This window comes from Colias philodice, chromosome 7 (genome assembly GCF_061535455.1).
Source record: "Colias philodice isolate Cphi_HAF_F1 chromosome 7, ilColPhil1 Martin Lab GWU primary, whole genome shotgun sequence".
In the NCBI taxonomy this organism is placed as follows: Eukaryota; Metazoa; Arthropoda; class Insecta; order Lepidoptera; family Pieridae; genus Colias; species Colias philodice.
In genome coordinates this window covers 4,151,663-4,176,270 of record NC_143092.1, presented here as the reverse complement: position 1 = coordinate 4,176,270, position 24,608 = coordinate 4,151,663, and the positions used below count along the sequence as shown (strand labels likewise).

The 24,608-nt window shown below is 32.7% G+C and overlaps 3 protein-coding genes across 6 annotated transcripts in view; 1 reads left to right on the top strand and 2 right to left on the bottom strand.

The window, feature by feature from the left end:
- The window catches only part of LOC149486998 (uncharacterized), a 33,904-nt gene extending 20,893 nt beyond the window's left edge, over positions 1-13,011 (bottom strand). For 2 of the 3 annotated variants that reach the window (XM_089696957.1, XM_089696960.1), the window contains exons 1-6: positions 12,673-13,011; positions 12,088-12,342; positions 10,490-10,651; positions 9,166-9,414; positions 3,199-3,461; positions 2,550-2,737 (exon numbers count right to left, since the gene is read on the bottom strand). In XM_089696957.1, the coding sequence (XP_089553083.1) occupies positions 2,550-2,737; positions 3,199-3,461; positions 9,166-9,414; positions 10,490-10,651; positions 12,088-12,342; positions 12,673-12,915 (1,360 nt within the window). In that variant the 5' untranslated portion in view covers positions 12,916-13,011. The remainder of the gene's footprint in view (positions 1-2,549; positions 2,738-3,198; positions 3,462-9,165; positions 9,415-10,489; positions 10,652-12,087; positions 12,343-12,672) is intronic. The other variant, XM_089696959.1, reaches the window with a different exon arrangement.
- Positions 13,012-15,145: 2,134 nt separating this feature from the next.
- On the bottom strand, positions 15,146-22,116 carry RpS19a (Ribosomal protein S19a). 2 transcript variants are annotated; one of them, XM_089697074.1, is made up of 4 exons: positions 22,092-22,116; positions 16,979-17,049; positions 16,011-16,220; positions 15,146-15,360 (listed from the first exon to the last, which is right to left on the bottom strand). In XM_089697074.1, exons 2-4 carry the CDS (start codon positions 17,047-17,049, stop codon positions 15,180-15,182), a joined length of 462 nt encoding a protein of 153 aa, XP_089553200.1. In that variant the 5' UTR covers positions 22,092-22,116; the 3' UTR covers positions 15,146-15,179. The 2 variants fall into 2 exon arrangements, with proteins under 2 accessions (XP_089553200.1, XP_089553199.1); XM_089697073.1 differs by having other exon boundaries at positions 22,000-22,096.
- A 627-nt stretch (positions 22,117-22,743) lies between these two features.
- Positions 22,744-24,384, top strand: lin-52 (DREAM core complex component lin-52). The gene is made up of 4 exons (XM_089697101.1): positions 22,744-22,802; positions 22,960-23,061; positions 23,287-23,385; positions 24,140-24,384. The coding sequence occupies exons 1-4, from the start codon at positions 22,769-22,771 to the stop codon at positions 24,277-24,279; spliced, it is 375 nt and encodes a 124-aa protein (XP_089553227.1). The 5' UTR covers positions 22,744-22,768; the 3' UTR covers positions 24,280-24,384.
- Positions 24,385-24,608: the final 224 nt, after the last annotated feature.

Below are 24,608 nucleotides of genomic sequence, written 5' to 3'. Positions count from 1 at the left end.
GAACGGCTGAACCGATTTCGATAATTCTTTTTTTATTATATTCCTTGAAGTACGAGGATGGTTTTTATGAAGAGAAAACGTAAATATGTACCACGGGAGAAGCCGGGGCGGACCGCTAGTTGTAAATATATTATACTTAATTTTCCAAAAATCAACCCCTGAAATAAGAGAACAGTTTTTGTCCATAGTTTAGTTTGCGGGTAAAACGTGTGCAAAACATATACTTAACCCAGATGTTACTGAAACAATTTTTGTTATCATATTAAGGTGAAATTTACATATTGTGTCCATATTGCAAAAAGTTTAACTGGAAAAATAGTATAAAAATTTTATCTATTGTGGAAATCTCGGAAAATGGTGTACTTTTAAAAGGACGGTAGTAATATGTACTACTAAGTAGGTAAACTATGATATTAAAATGACAACATACATTTCACATATTTTTATGTAGCAATATGAAAGTTTTCAAAACAGGATATAGGATGCAAGGCTTTGATTATATATAATCAAAGATGCAAGGTTATATTACATTTAGGACAATAGAAATTGGCTTTCTTGTGACATTCTATACACCGAAGCTGCTTGTCTCTGTACCTAATGATGTCATCTTTTCCATCAAATCCAGAGGTTTCACGGAAACTCTAGCACCTTTACGTTCCTCATTCTTATATGTTTCGAGCAGAGCAGTTCCAACACTTCTACGAATGTGGAGATAATCATAATGGCCCCCTTTTACTTATATATTTGCCAAGAATTATGTATTGCCATATCTAGTCCATGACAAGTCAAAGAAAAATACCACTTCTTGCCTCTGATAGATGTCTTGTACAAACCGATGCTCTGGTCGGATCTGTCCACCCCTCCTATTTTCTCGTACTTTTTTTGCGACAACTATATGTTTCTTCTGTTGTTGTGAAAATCTCTTTACCGTAGACACAGGCTGAATCGTATCAGAGTTTGATGCAACAGTCACAACACTGTTATCATTCCATTTGCAAAATAAATTTGTTCTGGTCTGGTCGATTGATGCTTGAATGTACCTTGTGGTGTCTTTTTCAATTCTCAAAGGCAGCAGGCAAAGGGCATTTCGCAACGCGATTTTCACGTACTGTGCCAGTAGACTTTATTCCTCGTACTCGAAGTTCATCAATGAGATGAATGGACGTAAAAAAGTTGTCTAAAAATAAATGGAATGCAGCTTTGCCCTATATTTGTCGCAGTACATCGGCATACTGTAAAACAACGCTTGCACCCCCAATCCCAGAGGCTTTTGGTATTTGTTTTGATTACCAACATCATTCGATTGTCCTTGGTATGGAATATGGATCACACCAAACTAATATGCAACCTAACCGTGTCGCTCCGACCCAAAATTCATACCCCCATCTTTTTGGTTTCCCTCTTATGAATTGCTTGTATGGATGGCCGCCATAGTAGGGCACCATGGCTTCGTCGAGGCTGTGATGCTCTTCAAAGAGTGCATGCGCAAAAAAGTACTCTGTAGTAGTACATATTACTACTGGCCTTTTAAAAGAACGGCAATTAAAACTGCATAAATATCACAAATAAAATGTAATTTAATAGTAAGTAATATATATTTCTGATAAAACACGTTGCAAATTACGTGTATTTAAAATAAATCAAGTAATTTGTTGTAATTTATTGATAATACATTTAACTTGATTTATCAATGGAAAATAGCAGTAACTTACTTTTTAGAAGAATTAGCGCCGATGACGTTAAATGAATTCATATTGCTTAATAATAACTTCCGCATTTCTGCAAGTATTTATTTGCACTTTACTGACTTTTGTATTTATTTATTTGTTTCGTATATACATAAGACAAGTTTCCTGGTAATGCATCGACTCAACCTCAAATAAAAACCGGCCAAGTGCGAGTCGGGCTCGCGCACAAAGGGTTCCGTAGCAGCAAATATAATAAATTACAGTTAAATCAACCTATCTCAAAAACTATAAGAGATACTTTGATCAAACCAAAAATCGTTGAAAGAGTTAATTAGCATGCATCACCTCTATTTTTTTTAGAATTTTATACCCCGTAGTTATAAAAATAGAGGGGGGGGGACATACTTTTTACGACTTTGAGAGCTGATATCTCAAAAACCGTTCACTTTAAGAAAAATGTTTTTTAGAAAACTTTATATCATTTTAAAAGACCTTTCCATTGATACCCCACACGGGTATGTACATCGAAAAAAAAAATTTCATCCCTCAGTTACATGTATGGGGGGCCCCACCCCCAATTCTTTTTTTTACTATTTAGTGTCATATTTTTGTAGCGGTTCATACAACACATATTCCCATCAAATTTCATCACTGTAGTACTTATAGTTTCCGAGTAAATCGGCTGTGACAGACGGACAGACGGACAGACGGACAGACGGACATGACGAAACTATAAGGGTTCCGTTTTTGCCATTTTGGCTACGGAACCCTAAAAACGAATTGACAAAAACTTACACCGTAAAAAACTCACACCGTATCAATGCACATTATTACAACGTCTCATCCATACATAATACTCACCGTTTTCATCTTCAGCTGGCGGTGTGATAGGTGACCAAGTGACCCCGTGGTCAAACGTGATCAGGGATATTAAGTGTTCGGGTTCTACACTCTCAACCAATGACTTTGAATTCACTTTCGATGCAATGTATATCCCTTTAAGGCCTTCTACGCGATATAGGTCCGTGAATGGATCTTCTGTTACGTCCCTAGAATAAATAAATACTACTATTGCATTTGTAAAATATGTAGATAAATATTAAATAATAATTGGATATCAACAACAGTATTAACTATCTTGAACTTTTAGTTTTAAAAGCGTTTTTATTTAAATAACAAATGAAATATAGATGATATTATATTGTGTGTACATTTTTTGACCATAATTAACTAATAAAATGTAATATTTCGGTAAAACATTTTAAATGTGGCATTGTTCAATACCCTTAAACATTTTCCTGTTTACATGCTGTACTAGGTAATGTTCATTAGATGAATAATAATTATTAAAATTTGCATTACATTTTGTAAACATTATTCTTTCAAGAAAAACTAAACAAAGTGTTTATCATAAACAGAGGCTATGAATTTCTTATAAAATGGCTTATTTGTTTACAAAAGAAACAAATTTTCGTAATCGTACAATTAAGAAATGAAAAATAATTCTTACTCTAGCCAACTATGCTTCCAGTTGCCTTCAGGGAAATAGCACAAAATCTGTTTGAGACTCAGCACAAAGTTGTATTTCGTGAAGTTCCTGCTTATTTCCGAAACGTATAAGTTAGTTACGCTCTCCGTGTGCATGACAGAGACAAATATACGTTTGTCAGTCACGTCCGCGATGTGGAACTTTTTAAGATCCAGCTCGGTTTGGAAATCTGCTCTGTAGAAGGGACCTCTTTGGTAGGAAATGTATAGATCCACATTGTTCTTCTGAAACAAAATCATAAGTTATAATTTCTGTGGAGCATTAGCCCAGTGTACTGAGAAACATTTTGAATGTTAAGTGCACTTGTGGTTTTAGGTTTCGCGATCAAATTGATCTAAATAAGTGACACTATTTTCGGCTTTTAAAAATGTTTCAAGATTGAAATGAAAGTTAATTGTTCCAAAATCATGGAATTTTGTCGTTAGGGATTAACCTAAAAATTAAAAGAGCAAATATAGAGTTTATTGTCGGCTTTTCTCTATAGAAATTACTTTCTCAACTGATGGTAAATGGGAAAATTTATGATATGACGACTAAAAATGCTAGAAAATGTCTTGTCTACAGAATCTTTTAAATACAGATAAAAAATTAAATAAACTAAACTATAAGAAAATATTATAATCTTCGTGATGTTTGTTATGGCATCGAAGATAAGCGTGTGTTCATTATTTACGGAATACACAGAGTAGAATAAGATAAATTTTCAATCAGGTGGTTAAATATTTATAAACAAACAAGATACACAATTAACACATGTATAGCACAACTTAGGTCATAGACCGGTCAGAGACCTTACGCACGCTAATGGAACACTTAAATATATTAATTATACTAGTGTACTTTACTGATCCATGTAATTATTCTGAAGAGATTCTCATTATAACTATAAACACTATCTAATGCTCTGCAGTGTATTTGATTTATTTGATACTAGCTTACCGCCCGCGGCTTCGCCCGCTTTGTCTAAATCTTAATAAATTATATACTAAAACCTTCCTCTTAAACCACTCTATCTATTAAAATAAACCGCATCAAAATCCGTTGCGTGGTTTTAAAGATATAAGCATACAAAGGGATATAGGGACAGAGAAAGCGACTTTGTTTTATACTATGTAGTGACAAACGTCAATCCATGCTGATAATTTTAATGATTCAATAAGTACTAATTGGTTTCAACTTAATATTCAAGTTTTTCTGATTAACGTAAATTATTTATAGAACAAATATTGTTTTAAATGAAAACAATAGCATTTAATGTTTACATGTCGTTCTTATAAAAACCAGGTAAACAAGATTAGTAATTCATAGATAAGATATATCATGGTCATGTTTTTCTTTTTTCCTAATTTTTAATCTTCCGCTTTATTACAATTAATTTTAAAACGGCTATAATTTTACTCGGCAGTTAAATAATATTAATTTATTTGTTACGGAGTTTGTACATGATATTGCATAATGCACAAGGGTTATATTATGTTTATGAGTTTTATCCTCAAACTCATATTATTATCAATATGAAGGCCATCAATATGCACTGTGTTGTACGTATAAAATGCCTAAAATATTTACAATGGTGATCATAACAATAAAGTATCTACTAACATGTGAGTTGTGACTCACTTCGGTTTAGCGGTCACTATGAATCATGTGTATTTTACATTGCAAATAATATGTTACAACAAAGAATTTTCAGACATAGATAAATATTTGTTGCTTTACTTCATAAAATGTCGTTACAAAAAAAATACTATCGTATTACGTGGTACCTATTACTTTTATTTTCTTCCTATATGAAAAGATTTTCACGGGCCGTCATTGAGGTATTATTATAGAGAGGACACCACGAACAAAATCTGTGCGACAAGCGCGGCGGGGCGGGGCGGCTAGTGAGTCATACAATTTGCAAATATTCTGCCTATTATTACTTATAAATTAAAACCAATCAATGTAACAAATAAATATTGTTTCTCTTATTAAAAAAATATGAATAAACTTATCATTATCAATTAAAACCAATCAATGCAACAAAAAAAATGGTTTGAGACGATTGACTCTAACTCGTGTTAGAAAAAGTGTAGTAGTGATGGCCTCTCTAGTACGTAGTACATAGTAACTCAATGCAGGCCGTAGCTATTTTATTGAAATTATATAAAAAAATCTATGTATAATATGAACGAACATACAGCATATTATGGCAGATCAAAAGGAAAAATCTCAGCTATTTCAACAGAAAGTGATATCGGAATGTACATATTTAAAAGTTTTCCATTCTGACGCAAATTCGTGTGAAAAAGATTTATATTTCTTATAATTCGTTTATATTTAGTTTCATCTACTTGCAGTTTAACCTAGTGTTTGTAAGGCTTCGCATGAGGAAAGCCTTTGTTACAAATTATACGTTTCAAGTTCGATATGATGTCGTAGGACAAAGAATAAAAACTATTCATAGAAAAGGTAGCGTATTTTGTATGAATCTATCCTACTGCTTACTAATACTAATGAGCAGGGCCGGATTTAGAGGTCCAGAGGCCTCGGGGCAACAAAGGAGTGGAGGCCCCCTCGCCCCAAATTATTTTCCAAATAAAATGAACAATTTTTCTCAGTCGAGTTTTTCAATAATATACCTATTGTGAAACCAAGTAGATTCTCTTAGTATGTAGGTAAAGGTAAAAGTGAAAAAAAAATATCAAAGGAAAAGATGTTTACTAGTTTTACTAGTTGGAATTTGAAAGATTTTTTTTCCGAAGTCTCTATTGTGGGGGCCCCCTGCTTGTGGAGGCCCCGGGGCTTTCGCCCCGGTTGCCTTCCCCTAAATCCGGCCCTCATTAGTAATGAGAATTACTAGAAATTTTGTAAGGGTAGATGGATGTTTGTTACTCTTTCGAGAAAAAACAGACCATCGCTTCAATATGAAATTTAGTTCAGTGAACCTTTATGTTCTGGTTTAACAGACAAGCATTTTTATTTAGTTTTAATAAACTGTATTGGCCGTTTAACGTTGAAGAAGATAAATTAAATAATATATCGTCATGGAATATAACCAAAAGCTTTCTTTTTCGTAATTTCGATTATAAATTCAAAATATTAATTGGTTTAAAAAATTTATGCAACATGAAATAAATTTTAAATGCCACTATTTTTAATCTTCAACCTAATGAATTTACAACCGGTATATCTGACGACTATCTTGAAGTATTAATTGCTTGGTATACATGAAACATCAATTTATCTTTCCTGTATGAATTCTGTGTTTCTTATGTTTTACCACAAGGACATCCATCAGCAGAAGCTATGATGGCGTAAAAAATATGAGGTCGCGTGATCATTAGCAGTGATATTTAATAATAATGAAAGTAATATTTACTGAAGCCGTAATATTAAGGTCTTATAATAACAATAATCATTTGTGGAGAGTTGTTATTACTTATTTGCTAATTCAACGTATTTTCTTACTAAGTAACTGGAAAAACTGTTTCATTCGTCCGAGAAAGTTATCGCTCGATTAAAGTTTCGTAAATATTATTTTATTAATTTTGAGTAAAATATATATCTGTGAGGCATCAAAAGAAATGAGGCTACAACAATTATAGATTAAAAATATGGGCTATGTTATTACAATCAGCATACGTATTCCAGTACATAATAGGTAAATGCTCTTAATTTTTATCATATTAATATTCCTTGATCCTCTACATTTCGGTTATGGTATAGGGTATGTATTAGTTATGTTTTCCTACTTGGAAGGACACATATCTAAGAGCAATAAAAATACCGATTAACCTATTACCTAGAACATACAATATAATCTGTGCTATTACTAAAACAATTATGATGAAGGAACTCAGATGGATATGACATTACTCCGTTCGGTCCATCAAGAGAGAATTCTCTAGACGTAACCAGTGTATCGTAAGCGGCATAAATTTGTGCCCATATTATTCACTTGAGCAACCACATCCTTGCCGAGTGGAAATTTAGTAACATCAGCTCTATTAAACCTCTAGTTATTTTATTATGTAATGCGTCTATTGTTTAAACGCATTGTGTAATAATAATTTAATGGTACATATTGTTGTTCGTTTGTCAGAGAAAGTTATAATTTTATTTGCTTTTAATAAAGTTTTATAAATTAATATTTTATTTGACTATTCTTAACTACATCAGATGAATGCAGTCTGAATGCTATAGTATTCCTGAGTTCCGGGTTATAGATATTCTTTTTTTTAATTCTTTATCCCGGTTCTAAACAGACAGAGCGAAGGCGCATCATTAGTTAACTACAACTAGACATACTACATCTAACTAATGTTGTATACCCGGACTTTATCAGTAATATATAATTTAATTATACAAAGTATTGGCTTAGTATCATATTATGTATGATAATAAATAATGTTGCATTTACAAAACAAATGCATGTTTACTAAACAGATATCTCGTTTCAGTAGCAACAATTTTGTTTAGCTTGTAATGTGGTAATATGTACTTGGGATTACACTATTATTATAAACTACAACCTAGGCGATTTTAATCTAGCTTCAAACTTTATTGGCGATCTTTAAGATACATAATAACTAAGAAATGAATCATTATCACTAGTTTCTACTTTCTAGGTTCAATAATAACGAGCTGATACTTTTTAATTCAGGAATAATTTAAAGAAATACCTTTCCAATTTAATAATATTATGTAAGTTTATAATATTAACAACATCTATGAAGAAATCCAACATCAATAAATCTCATTTTAAGATAAACTACATATTATTTTATATCCGTTACCGTAATAAAAACAAAGCTATTAGATAACTATTAATAAATATTAGTTTATCTAATTAACGATAATGTGGGTTATACCGGGGCGGAAAGTAGAAACCGTGCATCAACATACCTACGCCCACTAAATAATCCTTAATCCCTAGAACCCTATCAGTAGTGAGAATTTTCCAAAAAACTTATTCAAATTTATTGAAATAAGATATTAAGTTAATATGTACCTTATTACAATTTATAATTTACAGAATATAATTATCAAGCTAGATATGTAAATTGCAACACAATTCGGAGATTTAAGGTTAATCCGTCGATTCCATATACCAGAATTATGTAAAAGTTATAAGGAAAAAAATGCCGAATTGATAACCTCCTTTTTTTAAGTCGGTTAAAAATTGGAACACATTTGTAAAAATTATTCATAATAATAGTATTTTCTTGTAAGTTTCCATCATCGAATGTCATCCAAAAAGTAATAACCACGATGGGCCACCGCAAATCCACGATATATTTTTAACAATATGACTAACGATTCAGTACAATTCCTAACATCACAAGTATGACCTAAAGCGTCAACCTTTGAACCGAGAATACCTCATAATAAAACGATTGATATACAGCGGATGTGAATAATACATTTATCAGTGAGAGTGCAATCGTAATTGCTTACGCGATGCCCATACTGAGCTGAATATAAATTGAGACCTTGTGCTTGTGCCATTAATGTGCAGTTGTATCTGTCGTATGTTCAGAATCTAAATGATTCTGACCAGTAAATAAGTTACTTGTCATGTGTATTATTTCATCTAATACAAATCGAAGTAGGTGGTTTGTATGTAGTGTTACCTTTTAATTCTTATTCACAAATAAGATATTTTTATGATTTCAAACAAACAATATACATTACTTATACAAGTTTATATGATGCTTATTACTTTCCAGCCTATTATGAGCCAACATAAGATTGGTTTACGAAGACTAAAAGTAGCCTATCCGTTAATCCAAACTACAATGTATCCCTAAACAAAATATCGAGCGGATACGATCAGCTGTTTTCCGTGAAACAAACAACCGTCCCATCACAGTCTTGTTTATAAATTTAAGAAAGATAAGATAACTCAAGATAAAATACACACGTAGGTAAAGATTTACTTACATCGTCCGACTGTCTAGTCGCGAACATGTAGTCGCCCTTTATCTGGAAGTCCTTTGCATCCGCGAAGAGTACTTCAGCGTGTCTCATGTCCGAGGGATCGTTGACCTTGAGCACAGTGCTGCTGCTTCGCGGTTTCATACGTTCCACGTAGAATACTTTGGGCATCTCCGGGCCGGATGGCCAGAAGAACGTCTTCACGAAACTCTGAATTTGTTTGAACGTCTTGCCGCCGTCCACTGTTAGGTATAGCTGCAAAACGATTGGTTAATGAACAAATTTATTTGTATGCATATGCCTATAGATATAAGTGCGATGAGACAATTAAGAATCAATGTTAGCAGAGAGTTGAAAAAATATAACAAAAGCTAAAAATTGAGAATCTTTCGGCGTTTTGGGAACTGGTAAAGACGTTTTAAAAAACCTTATCTTCTTCATATTTTTAAGTTGTCTAAAATAGATATCAATTCTTTATTCATAAACCGGTACGATGTCTCTGACTGATAAACTACTTTTTGTTTTGAAATACGAAAAACTCGTTATGGAACTAAGTCGTGATTGATAAATTTAAATCAATTAAAAATACCCATTAATTATTATGCGAGTATAACCATAAACGTTAATTTTGTAACTTCAAAGTATGTTTACTATGATGAAAAAGTTATGTAGTTTTTTCATCATAGTAAACATACTGGTTATAAATAAATAAAAACATGTAAATAAATATGCTACAAATTGAGAACCACTTTCGTTTGTGAGATCTTCCAATTGGATTATTCCCATAATTTTCAAATGTTGCATTCAGTTTACAAAAATCCAGTTTTAATATGGGTTAAAAAGAAGATAGAAAGAGAATATTTACAATCATTATTATTTACCTTGATCTTCACATGTATAGTATAATTAAATTCAGTCATGTGAAGATAATTTTTGCATGTTATGTTACTGATTAGCACACATACATAATTATCTAAGGTTAGGAATTACACCACTCAAGGAAATCATTTGTGTGTGTACTTCATAATTATTTCTTTAATAAGCATAATATTTTAGATTTCACAGTGATAGGTAACAATTAAAATGTGCAATTTGGTAGTAATTTGCATACTTAAATTTAGTTAGGACACAATATATTACAATCAAATATGCAATATAATATTAAAATGAAATAAATATCTACATTTAATATTATAGCACATACAACTAAATGATTTTTTAATAATTATTATTAATATGTCATAAAACTATTAGAAAAGGTTCCACTAAAAATTAATCAAGCATCCAATCTAGTATATCGTACAAAAGTATAACACCAAAGAATACTCACATTTCTATTCTGGCTAGTTTTGTCCAATATAACAAATCTGACAGGAAACTCTTCATCAAAGACCAATTCGTTGGGATTGAAGGTCAGGTCCGTCCTATGAATGGTGTGCCCATTGTCATTGGTTGTGTATAACTTCTTGTTTGTTGAATCAATGAAGACGCACTAGAGAGAAATTTATGTGTAATGCAAGGGGAACATATATTACTATACTTATTTTCTATTTACTAATATTATAAAGCTGAACAGTTTGTTTGTTTGAATGCGCTAATCTCAGGAACTACTGGTCCGATTTGAAATATTCTTTCGGTGTTAGATAGCCCATTTATCAAGGAAGGCCATAGGCCATATCATCACACTAATACCAATAGGAGCGAAGCAATGCGGGTCAAACTGCGGAGCACCACTAGTATTATATATTATAAAAAATGTATATAGCATTTATTCAACCTGATGTATAAAAATACATATCTTAATTTATTGTGAAGGTCATTCTTAAAAAAAATGCATTAATAAGACTTTTATGATTGCAATTGAAGTGGTTTTAAAAATGTTGATTTAATTGTTGTCTATTCTTATTAGTGTTTTCCTTCTTAGAATTAAAGTAAATAAATTAAGTGTGCTATTAAAATAAATTACTGTATAAATAAAAACATTTCAATAAATGAACATCTGTGTGTTTGGCACCAAAACTGCGAAACCAATTATGATCAATTTTATCATAGACTTAGACATTCTTGGAAAGGTGCTAACTAATTAGTTTAAACTACATTTTAAGGCAAACAATTTCTTGAAGTCACCAATTTAAAAAATGCCAAATTTAGTGAATTTTAGTTGTTTACAAATTTTTATACAATATTGAATTATCATAACATATTATATTCAAAGCATATTCAACTTGTATTTGTAGCAAAGAACTTGTAATAATAAGAGTTAAATTACACACTCATGTAAATTGCAACATTTGACCTTTTAATTTAAAAATATTCAAATTACAGTGTCTCTTATTTAAACATCCTGCAGTCTGTAACATGAATCTTTAATAACAAGGAGTCATATCACCTTTTTGTTATTATTAAATGATATGAGTTCAATGACCTGTTTACTTTTGAAGGAAAACACATCAATTAAATATTTTGACAGCTCTTTGTTTTGCCAACAAATTTTCTATGTCCTTGATAAGTACTTTATACGTATATTCACATATTTCACAATGTGAGCACAATTAAAAAAGAATTTAAAATGATTGAGTTTATTATGACTAAGAAACACAACTCAAACATTTTGGATGGAGACTTAAATGTATACAATTAATTAGTTATCAAAATAATGGTGGTCATGATATAATTTCATAACTTGTAAGCTGTTGTGTTTAAACTCCTTAAAGGTTTATTTCTTAATACACAATATAGATAATATTATAATAAATACAGGACACAATTTAATTACAATTAATACAATTACTATTATCACAGTAGCCTAAATAAATTGCAAGCACTCTTTAGAAAGTATCAAAATAACTAGCTTTCACTTTCATCCACCAAAAATCTAACAATGTTAATATAACAGTGAAATTATATACAGAGTAAAAATATACTTACAAATTCTGGGTACTTTGGGTGATTGAAGAATTTATCAAGTTGTGCATAGCCACTATCAGGCTCATCTCCAAGCCTGAAACTTTCAGTCTTGTTTGTGAAGTTCTTGCCATAGTCGTATGAGATATAAAGAGCTGATGGAGAAATTGAACCCTTATTTCTAGGGCTGGAGTCTCTCGCCAGGCAAATGATCACATTAGAGCCTTCACCAACCCAATGCACCATTAGCTGCTGGTGGCTATCATTGAGGTGAGTTGTCTAAAAATAAAGTGCATCATAACATCTCTTTATGTATAACTCGTTCAAAATAAATAAATAAGGAGACACACTAATGACAGAGAGAATATTTGGCGAAAGGATTGATTTTTCTATTTATAAACAAATGCACACTTCGTAAATAATTGATGAAGGTTACAACAACAAATGCTTTGTCATGTTCAGATTAAAATAGAAGAAAATAAAAGAACATAAACAAGAAATACATTGTCATTGTTGTGAAATAGAAAAAATAATCCTATTTACCGCCGGTTCGCGTTAAAACAAACAGAAAGGGGAATGATTGAATTTAATAAGGAAATGGCATATTACCCATGTACTAATATTTTTTTCCAAAGGCGGTGGAGTTAAGGTTGCATCTCGTTTATTTCTTTCATGCACATTGCTATCCGCTTTTTCGTCGTTTCTATTTATTACAGTAAATTTACGAGAGGTATGCGGGTCTTCTGCCACGTACAATGTGTTTCCTAACGGAACATAATCACAACTCACAGCACTAGAAAATATATAAAGTATTGTTATAACACTAATATAACGTCCTAACACCCCAAACATTTTGTCATCACTAATAATTATGTATCGTCCGACCACGAATAGAATTTGATTAAAACTGCGCCAAGCGCCAAACGTATCACAAAACTACAAATTCACGATTGATTTGTCAAATTCAAACTGTCTTTACTGCTGACAGTGACAAGACAGAAATGGTAATATATTGCCATGTTAAAATGTATATTTATATTTATAAATACCTGTGGTCCACGTGTGGTAAATATCCTAAAATAAAATAAAAATATTTAAAAATAAAAAATTTGAGTCATGGAGATTATATTTTTTAGTAAGTACTTGAAGTATATAAAGTCCACGAATCACGATGTTTTCCTTCACCGTCCAAGCAGTGGTGATGCTATGAACATGCGCAGACAAATTAAAAAATCAATTTATGTGATTTATTTCCTGCACGCTCGCCTGGTCTCGGTTTACCTTGCCTCGCTCAACACAGCTCTCTATATTATACAGGGTGTGATCGTTAAGTGTGCACAGGCGATTATTCCGTAACATGTCCGTAACTATTACAGATATCAAAAAACTTTAAACTGATATCGAAATTCGAAAGTACTTAACCTAATGAGTAAAATGGCCATAATAAATTTTTAAAAATAAATCGAGAAATATCTAAAAAAGTAACTTTCAACCTTCCCATACATTTAGTATGAGATATGAATATCCCGGTCGTGGTGGAAAACCCTGAGGGAGGCCTTTGTCCAGCAGTGGACGTCCCACGGCTGACACGACGATGAATATCCCATGTACATTAATTAATATGAAAGATTTTAGCTTTTTCTTTTTTTTTTTGGTTTTCTACTTTAATTACTTCGCAAATTTGAAGGGAAGTTCATTTAGAAACTGTAAATAGAGCTCTTCATTGTATTGCACAAGAGGACATCACTTCGAAACTTTTGAACAATAGCAATATACCTACTCGCACCACACATTTTCCTCGTACAGCATTGGTGGAAAAACACCCTTTTACTCGGTACGACAGTCTTTCATAGAGCATACTTTGTATTGAAATTATTTTGACTGACCGGTTGGCTTGGTTGGTATAGTTGTCGGCATGTACTTGGCTAATTTGTAACGTAGTGGGGGAAGCTTGCGCATATTGCCCCACCACGCTGGCCTGCCTTCCAAGCCAGAGGTCGTGGGTTCGATTCCCACCCGGGGAAAATATTTGTGTGATGAACAATAGATGTTTGCTCTGTGTCTGGGTGTTAATTTATTTATTTATGTATTTATTTAAAACTTATTGCAACTTATTGAGTAAAATGGCAATAATAACTTTCAAAAAATAAAACGAGAAATATCCAAAAATCCTATCCACTCCTATCCTACTAATATTATAAATGCGAAAGTAGGTGCATGGGATATTCATATCTCCTACTAAGCAGTTATGTTCGAAGTAGCTTACTTAGAACTTTACTTAGCGATTGTGAAACAGGCCCTAAATGTAACAAAATTTACTTTAAACCCTCCCAGGGTTAATTAAAGTAAAGTTTTTAGATATTTCTCGTTATATTTTTAAAAAGTTATTATTGACATGTCATTTTACTCATTAGCTATATATAATACCTAGTGCTTTCGACAGGTATCAGTTTAAAGATTTTTGATACCTGCAATTATAGTTACGGAATAATCGCCTGCACATTTATCGATTACATCCTGTATAGCCCTACCTACTTTCAAGGTGTAAAGTTAATGTTATACAGCTCTTATTTTTTATATTATAACATTGTGGATACGTCGAGTTAGGTACAATATAATATCTATTTTTATTTCCTAAGTAGTTCATAAGAAAGTGATTCAGATCTTAATTTTATTGCGGAAATATATTTAAATATTAAATATCGAAATATAAATGTGCATATATTTTTTATTAAAGATGAGTACATGTTTTCATTATAGCTCTGTGAAGCCTTTTCAAAAGATACCTATGCTTAACTCTATGGACTTATATGGAAACTTAAAATGTTTCAGAACATTTATATACCCTTATATACCTAAGTATTATGCAAACAAGTAGAATATAGAAAGACCACTGGGTCTTTCTTTAAAAATTTTAGCTGCTTTAATTGGTATGACCACATTATAGCGTATCTATTGCCTTGGCTAATTATACAGTAGAAACGAATAATGTGCAAATAAATTACTGCAAAGTATTAAATAGGGAAATAGGATAAAAGGAGCTATCTATATCCCTGAGGAAAGTCAATAAGAACAAAACAAATGCAATTTTAAATTTTTTATTATCTTACATAATCTTACAGGACAATAACTTGTTGTTTAGCCTGTTGTTTGGCCTTCACTCTGACCTGTGCGGCGATTCTGTCGAGGTCACGTCTCCCTTGAACGGTGAGGATGCGACCACCATCTGGGATCTTCTCGACAAGCTTGAGAGCTTCGAGAGCCTGGAGGGCCTTGCGCGCGATACTGCCTGATGATCTATAATGACCAAGAAAGTTGTTTAAAAAAAGACGGGTTGCACTCCGGGAGTGCCGGCAGAAGTGAAAACTTAATTATTAACGTTGAGCATGTTTGATATCCATCCGTCTTACGCTTTTTCGATCAGGTCACGTGTCCTGACGCGAGTTTAAGATTTTATACCCAACGCCGCTAAAGAAGTTTTCACTTCAATAAATTTCGGTGCTTTAAATTTTTATGTCAAATAGACGATTTATTGATATAAATTTTTTTTGATGTAAGAACATTTCTAAATTTATAAACAAACAAGCGTTCTGCCTGTGACTTGATTGCATTGTCCAAAACTTATGTAACAATAACATTGTTGTACATTCAGCAACATTCTCATGATTTATTGGTGAAATCAGAATGTAAACCATTGCAGTAGTTTTTTGTTTAATGCAGACAGACAGACAGAAGCAGCAGAGGCCTTAGTTTTACTTGATGAAGGGATCACCAAACATTTGATTGTTTACAACAAAAATTATTCAAACTATATTATAATCAATGCAATGCAAATCAATTTAAAACTGCAATTGGTCAACTGTCAAACAGTTATTATTCATTTGATACATTCATCTTTAAGTAATATTGAAAGTGATAAGTAAATTAAAATTAAATGACTATCATACCTGCAGAAGTGTGAGGGGGTGACACCGTTGCGTTTGCGACCACCAAAGATCTTTGTGACTGTCTTCACACCGACCGGTGATCTGATGTAAATGTGTCTGAGTACAGCGGCGCAACGCACATAGAACCAGTCAGGGTCGTAGGGAGCCAACTCTTTGAAACGCCCAGTCTTCACTAGGTCCATGTGTTCGGGCAGTTTAACCTTACCAATCCTGTAATTAGATAAATAATTAAATAATAGTTAAAAAAAAACTAAAAAACACGCTTTTTATAGAAAACCGAACTAAAAAATAGAAAATTTTATCAAATTAGTGTATTGTCATCGGTCCTCAATAAATCTACAAAGTTTGAACGAAATCTGGCCGTTTAAAGTGGGTCAAAATCGCGCCCAAAGAAGTCGGTTACAAACAAACAAACATACAGGTGAAGCTAATATAAAGCGTGTAAAAAGACGTGTGGCACTCGGGGACTGCCGCGGTAAAGCTATTGCATGCTATGCCTTCAAGCCACACCTCCGTGCCCGTCGGAGTGAGGAGCGTGAGGTTTTTTCGTTACGGAATTTCTGGATTCGGTCCCAGCGCTCAAGGCCCGCGATAGAAGCTATGCAATAGCTTAATATTATAACAAAATAAATACATAGGAGGTCTTTGTCCCATTATTGTGAACATATATCTGCTGATTGAATATAATTTAGTTTCCAAAAATATAGTAAAAGCTTACACAGCTTTGTACTTTTTAATTTTTGTGTTTTTGCTGTCTAGACTGCCAAATGAGTGATGATTACATCCTGCTACAATGAACAGGTATTTTACGAATGCATCTAAACGTAAAAAGCATGTGCATTACGCTTTGGGTTTACAATGATAGTGGAATAAGTACTTTACGTGTATGCTAAGGTTTTTTTATTATTTCATTTGGCTCAATTGATTCAAAAATCCATTTTTGAAGTTTAAAGGGAAACAAAACTTACTTTTTGAGATGGAAGGCAACGGTCTTGACGACCTTGTCTTGTTCAACATCTTTCAATGTGACGGATCTCATCTGAAAAAAATACCCAGTTTTCTAGTACATATACATACAATAGGTTTTTGAGTTAATATGAAGTATTAAAAGCACTTCCTACTTTTTAAAATTAACTCTTAAATTTTTATATTAGGTTGTGTTGACATTTATTATGATTGAATATTAATCTTTATATGGGTCATTATACAAAAATGGGGTAACTTTTGAGGATATTTTGTTTACTATATTTTTTATATCAGATTGTTACAAATTAGGGTGTATATGATAGCTAATCTAATGAATATATTGTTCCAAATCGGGCCAGCCACTTTTTTAAATAGATTGTGAGATATTTTAAATTTTCTGGATTTGGCCTCCAGGGGACTGACGAGGCTAACATGGTACTGATAAAAAACTATAACTTGTAATATTCTTAAAGAAATTCAATGAAAATTACTACAAATCTCTCAGTTTTAATAATGGCACATGTCTTTTACGTACTTAACATGTTTAAAAATGATAATTAATAATATGTGATACTGGGAAAAACAATGTCTCAATTTTCAAAACAGCCTTCTGACATTTAACGCAACGTGAATATTCTTACTCTCTTACTTAACTTTTACTACTTTGAATTAGTTTTACTTGATATTTTAAGTAATTCACAAACAATAGATACAAAAAAACGGCCAAGTGCGAGTTGGACTCCTAACAAACCTATTTTTTATTATGTTTGTAACTTAAAATTTACACTTTTAGCAATTTTTCCTTTATCTGTGTTATAAGACGTTGCTATTTACCGAGTAGAAGTAAACTATAGTAGACTGTATACACGGCAAGCATCCTGTGTGTTTTTTTATTCCCTTGCGAATATTGAATTTTGTGGAAATTTGCAGTATTAACGGATGTAGGTATCTTTTGATTGCGTTGCGTTATAAGTTTGATTTTTTTACAGCCCCAAGGGTTCTTAATCTTGAGTATCCAATATAAATTTCAGATTGATACCTCCACGCGTTCCAAAAAAACGTCTTAACAGACAAACGGACAACAAAGTGATCCTATAAGGGTTCTGTTTTTTCCTTTTGAGGTTCGGAGCCCTAAAAATCTACCAATATTTATGTTAAAAGTACTAATTATTATAAAATTAAAAACCAAAGGCTCGAATGAAAGTCTCATCTGAGTTTTCATAAGAGCCCCTTGACATTTTTATAATGTTATTAAGTATATTAATTAACTTTTATGTTATTTTGAGGTAATTCTACTTCACAGTATTATACGTATACGTATTTATCTGATAAATATAAAAAGCTATGCCCTGAAAGCATCAAAATCAATAATTAAAAGAATATAAGATCTTTTTAATAAAATTATTAGTAGTTTGTTTCAATAGCTCTTTTCTTTGCTACTCTTTTTTAAATGTTTCTTCCCTAGTCAAATTCAGTTTCTTTTAGCGTGGCGCATGATGTCTTTAACTGAAATATAATATAGAAATGCTTATACCAATAGCAATCAAGATAAAAGTTCTCAAAAATGATTGAATCATCAGTACTATGGGGCCGCGTCAGTCCTCTGGCGCGATATCTGACAAAGGACTGATGCCAGCGGATTGATGAAAAGGGACTTAATATGAGGTTATAATCACAAATTAGGTTTTTTTGCCTAATTTCTAATATCAACAAACTATATTTTTACAAACCATAGTTAACCATTTATAAATGAAAATAAAAATCGGATTAACAATAAAATAACGACTTACCATAGGACTGAAATGTTGACTGGCGCAGCAAGATTTTAGAGGACAAACACAACCCTAGCGCTGGTACAGTTATGACGGCCGTCAAAATATGCGGTGCACAAGTAACTTCATTACCAACATTAATACTTAGACAGGGATTTGACCTCGACTTGGTGATATTTAGCGAGAATTTCGAATTTAAAAAACACACAACGGACTGACTAGTGAAAACGATGACAAAGTTTAATTTTATTTTTTAAATAAAATGGAAAACATTGCTTTATGAAAGTTGTAGTATATAATACTATGTACATCAAAGATTGTAGTGAATTAGTAAGTTTTCTTAAATCGATGATAATGTTTAAACGATAGTCACTTGATTGTTGGTTTTCGGAGTTGTGACATGCCAAAGTACTGACGTTTGAGGTATTAATTTATTATTTTTATTCATTTGTATTTTAAATAAAGAAGTGAAATTGAGTGACCAAATAAAGGACGCTTCATTGTTTTAAAATAGATTGTAATTTGAATAAAATATAATAAGACTTTCTTTAAATTGGCTGATGACATCGAGTTACCCCATTTTTGTATAATCACCCATATATAAAAATGAATCGCAAAATGTGTTGGTAAGTGCATAGCTCGAGAACGGGTGGACCGATTTCGATAATTCTTTTTTTATTATATTCCTTGAAGTACCAGGATGGTTCTTATGTAGAGAAAACATAATTATGTACCACGGGCGAAGCTGGGGCGGACCGCTAGTTATTAATAAACAAGTGATAGGAATATTTGTGTTGTATTATAGAGTACATAATGTATTTGAAGTATACATGTTATCGTTTATGTACCAATAAGTAATAACATGTTGTTCATGTAATCAATATTTTCAACACTGAGACTGAGATTTGTCATATCTCATGGAAATGTAGATCATAATAGAATTCATCATAAAAATAATAGTAATGATGATGAATTATAGGTATTTTTTTATGAATAAATAAGGTCCAGACTCCAGTCAAATTTTAGGGTTGACTTTAGAAACGTGCGGCACGAATTTCGGCGCGATTTTAATTTTTATCGATCGGTAATGATGCCCCGAAACATACATTAGCGGCTTTTCGTGCGGAAACGTGTAATTACAGAGAAATCTTTTTTTTAATTTTTGAGATTATGTTCAAAATTGTTTGAGTTACATTGACAAAACTACAAGAATTGTGTTTGAAAGAGATAACAAATGTCTTGCAATGTACATATTAAAAACCATAGTTCATTCAAAAGCATGTTGCTGAGGGGACAAGAATTCATACGGATTATAATTGGCGAGCATATGATTGTTTGGGGCAATATGGGTATGTTCATAAAAAAGGTAATCACTCAGACCCAGACAACCCATTTGTTGCCTCTGACCCATTTGAGTCCCAGTGGCATGTTGTAAAAAGATTTTTTAAAAAAGATAACTATAACCACCCAGCAAACTTCGTGGTCCGGGAGCCAGCAGCAGATTTTATGACCAAGTTCCTCTCAAGCGGTAATTAGTAAAATGCATCAAAGTATAGTATTATGAAGCCTCGTGAACGTCAGCTGGAGCTCGGTTGGGGGGAAGAGCGGTTGTAGCCTCCCGTATCAGCTGACGGTTTTTCCACCAAGATACAGCCAGCTGACATATATATTTATCCACAGTTACATATAAGCTATCATCAGGTAAATTTTTGTTTGAGAGGAAATAACGGAAAATAAATTTTTCTTTAAATTTAACTTTCATGTTCGAGACACCAGCTGACGTATAATACACCATGTTGTAACCAGCTGACTATTTTTTTTCGTTGAGATATTGGGTTAGCTACAATTTGACAAATTTTTAGCTGAGAGGAAATGAATGAATGAATGTATTTTTTTTCCTATGTGCGTGGGAGGCTACAACCGCTCACCCCCCCAACCGAGCGCCAGCTGACGTTCACGAGGCTTTATAATACTATACTCTCATGCGTCTGACGAATTATCTCTTGAGAGGAAATAGTTAACCAAATTTGCACCTGGCTCCCTAACCATCGGTGATAATAAAGAGTATGTGGAGACGATGGGTGGAAAAAAATAAAATGGATCCATTCATTGCCATTGTAAATTGTATCAAACATGACGTAAACAAGATTTGAATAAATAATTATTAAAAAAAAATGTTTTTATTGTATGTATATTGCATACAAATTGTTAATCACAGAAACGAATCTGTCCACCCCGATTCCACGTGGTACTTGTCTGTCATACACTAGAGTGTATTAAAAAAGTCGGAGGCGCGGAGGAGCGTGGCGCCCGCGTGTGCTGAGGAGCAGGCAGAGTCAAGCGAGCCGGAGTGGCTGAGGCTGGTCGCCAAAGGCGACCAAAAAGCCGAAGCTACGAAGGCGAGTGAAGACTCCTGCCTGCAACGAGGTACACGGGGGCAAGCGCCACGTTCTGCAGCGCCGGAGCAGTCAAGAAAGCCCATAATCTTCGTTATATTTCTAACTACATCACTACATAGTATAAAACAAAGTCACTTTCTCTATCCTTATGTCCCTTTGTATGCTTAAATCTTTCAAACTACGCAACGGATTTTGATGCGGTTTTTTTTAATAGATAGAGTGATTCAAGAGGAAGGTTTTAGTATATAATTTATTAGGTTTAAGTCAAAGCGGGCGAAGCCGCGGGCGGTAAGCTAGTATAAATATAATCTCAAAAAAATTAAAAAAAAATAGAAGGGGGGGTTTCCTCACCCCCCTCACTTTATAGGGGGTCTCCCCTTACCTCCCCCCTCCCTTTCCCTCCCCTCCCCCCCCTTAATTCGTGCCGCAAATTTCTAAAGAAATACCTCATTTTAAACAAACTGGGGAATGATACCTACCTGCAAAAATTAATTTTTAAATGCCATTACTGTGTTTTAATTTTATTTGCAGGTCAATGTCATTTTAAATAATGTGAGATGCTAAACGGGCTTTAGGAAAGTCAATACCAAAGTATATCAACTTAACCAATAGTGAAGTTGAGGTTATATTTTGAAAATTATAATACAATATGAATTTGTTCATGTTCTATATACTTTATTGGATCCGTTATAATAGAAAGGGATAAAATTGTATAAATTATGATGGTAACCTATTCATTTCGGAGAAAAACCTTTTTTTAAAGCGACTCGACCCTCGAGTTGAGTTGTGTTGAAATGGTCAATTGTGATGTTCATGTTAGTATGAAATACATTGTACGATGAAGTACTATACCTTACTTAAAATTAAAACTATGAAAACACCACTTTTACGTTTCCACTGAGAAATATTATTGCAAAACCACGCGGTTTGAGTAAAACACTCACCTTGCCTTGGGTTGGCAGCCGGAAGAAAGACAGAGAGAGCAAAATGATGCCATGTGTCGGGCTCGCTGTCAAAGTCAAAATTTGTTTTTAAATAAAGATGAATCCACACAAATTACGTTAAATAAACAAATTTTAATTTCATTGCAAAGTTGGCAAACAAAAATTAATTTTATACAAATAAATCGTTTGTTCTTATTCATAATTGTTCGTTATTTTTTTATTCCTTCGATTATTGGTTATTTTTTTTAAATAAAACATTTTTGTTGTCTTAAGTTGACATTATACACGGACCGCTTCAAGCAGTTGAGACCAACGGCTTGAAGCCGCGACAGCGCGGTGAATTGTGGACATTCATTGAACGACCATTAACGCGGCCGTACACGGACTGCTCGAGCCGTCACGACCGCTTCAAGCTTCAAGCCGTCAACTGCGCGGTTTGTAGCGACAGCTCGAGCAGTCAACGACCGACTGCTCGAGCCGCCCACGGCCGCTCTTACATTGTTTTTTCGATCAATAAAATCATTAATTCGATCGATTTTATACTTTTAATTATTAAACTGATTGGCCATACTACAGTTTACAATATTCTGTGTTTTAAATTATATAATCTATTGATTCTTCGTACTCTATAGTCTATACCTTTTTGTTGTCATTTGTCTGTTGTCATAATTTAGAAAATGGCCGCGAAACCAAGTTCTGCTATTCCAGAAGGTATTTCTCTTTTGTCCTTTTATTGTTCATTCTTTATTATTTAATCGAACGGGAGAATTTTTTAAAGGCAATATATTTATGAAAAATTTGTTCAAAGCTCGTTACGGTTAATATTTTTATCAATGTTTTTAGTATGTGAATGTGCTCTTCATTACAGGACAAATAACTTCTGATGATATTCCCCTGACATCTCTGGAAGAAAGCCTTTTAAGTTTGGAAAAACTTGATCGAGCATCGCCCGAGCTATGGCCTGAACAAAGTAAGCGATTATATTAATTGTTTGTTTTTTGGAATTATTGTGATTAATTTGAAAGTGGCGGGCGTTGCGTATTTTTAATGCTGTCATTCCTCCCACCATAGTGTTGTCGGAATTTGGCATTACGTTTGTAACGATCGTAATTTGAACATTTATTTAAAATGGAAGATAATGGCAGTTATCCTATTAAAGACGACAACTCACAGTGTTCAAATGAATCTTTTGCAGTTCCTGGTGTATCTGAATTCGCACCATTGCTTAACCCAAACCAATCTCCACCCTCATGGAATAAAGGACTAACCAAAGAGGACATGGGCTTAATTCAACGTAAGTTTCGACCCTATTTTACGTTATTTTTGAATTTGCGGAGCAAAACCATATAAGTTACAATACTCTCTGTAATTATTAAATATTACAATGCTAAAAAATTTCCAATTGGAATCATAGAATTCCTGGAATAATAGAATAAATTAGTATTTTTTTTAGAAATATTAGACCTACTATGTAATGCTTATTTTGTATTGAACCAAGAAAGCAAATTGCTTTTAGAGTCTGTGTAATGATGATGATTTATTTATAAGAACTTGCTATAATTTTGATGTTCATTGAGAAGAATAGTATTGTATTTGCAGGGTTGATTTTATAGTATTGTATTTGTTGGATAGGGACGAAAGTGTAATTCCTGTATTCTTTCAAATCAATTCTTGTTTCTTTTCAAAGTTGAGCACATTATATATGTAGTTAGTGTCAATAAAGTATTGAAGATTAATGGCACTATTGTAATTTTCCATGAAGATATATTGTAAATTATGTCTCTAAGTATGAAATCGTCACTCATTGTTTTTAAGACTCCCATTCTGTAGCACAGATAGATACCCAAATTGCTCAATATCCTTCCTGACAACTGATAATATAAATGCTAAGTGGTTAGACAGTCAATTAGGCAATGTTTTTCTTTTTACTGTAATGAAAAATCTCATTTCTATATGAATTTCTTTATTTACATGGGCAAAGCCACAGGTCACAGGTGGAAAGAATGAAAATAAATATAAATACTGAGCAAAGTTTTTCTCAATTACAGAACTGGGGTCGCTAACCACAATTGGTCTTATAATGGAGGTCAAAAAATTGCATGATCTTGCTTATCAACTTGGACTAGAAGAGGCAAAAGAAATGACAAGAGGAAAGTATCTGAACATATTCTCTAGGAAAAATCGATAGTGATTAGTGATGATATGCTCCGAGTTTAATTTTAATATGTTAATAATAATATATGTAATTTAGTTGTACTGGTTTTAAGAATAAATTATAATTTTAGTTCACTCAGTTTGTCTTTCATTCAGATAGCAATGGGGAATTTTTGCTAGGCAGTATTTGTTTCCCAATAAACATATGATACATAAAAAATATTTATCAAGCATTCCAATTGAAAATGAATTTAATAACTGATTGTTGAAAATATTTAAAAATTTAAAAGTATTTTTCATTAATTTATAGAAATTTTTCATATAGTAATGTTTATTGATTGCTTTTATATTACTGTTTCTTTT

Coding starts and splice junctions, on each gene's coding strand:
- RpS19a (XM_089697074.1), bottom strand. CDS start 17,049: ATGAGATCCGTCACATTGAAAGATGTTGAACAAGACAAGGTCGTCAAG. Junction 16,221..16,978: donor GTTGCCTTCCATCTCAAAAA/GTAAGTTTTGTT, acceptor ATCTAATTACAG/GATTGGTAAGGTTAAACTGC. Junction 15,361..16,010: donor ACCCCCTCACACTTCTGCAG/GTATGATAGTCA, acceptor TGGTCATTATAG/ATCATCAGGCAGTATCGCGC.
- lin-52 (XM_089697101.1), top strand. CDS start 22,769: ATGGCCGCGAAACCAAGTTCTGCTATTCCAGAAG. Junction 22,803..22,959: donor AAGTTCTGCTATTCCAGAAG/GTATTTCTCTTT, acceptor TCTTCATTACAG/GACAAATAACTTCTGATGAT. Junction 23,062..23,286: donor CGAGCTATGGCCTGAACAAA/GTAAGCGATTAT, acceptor AATCTTTTGCAG/TTCCTGGTGTATCTGAATTC.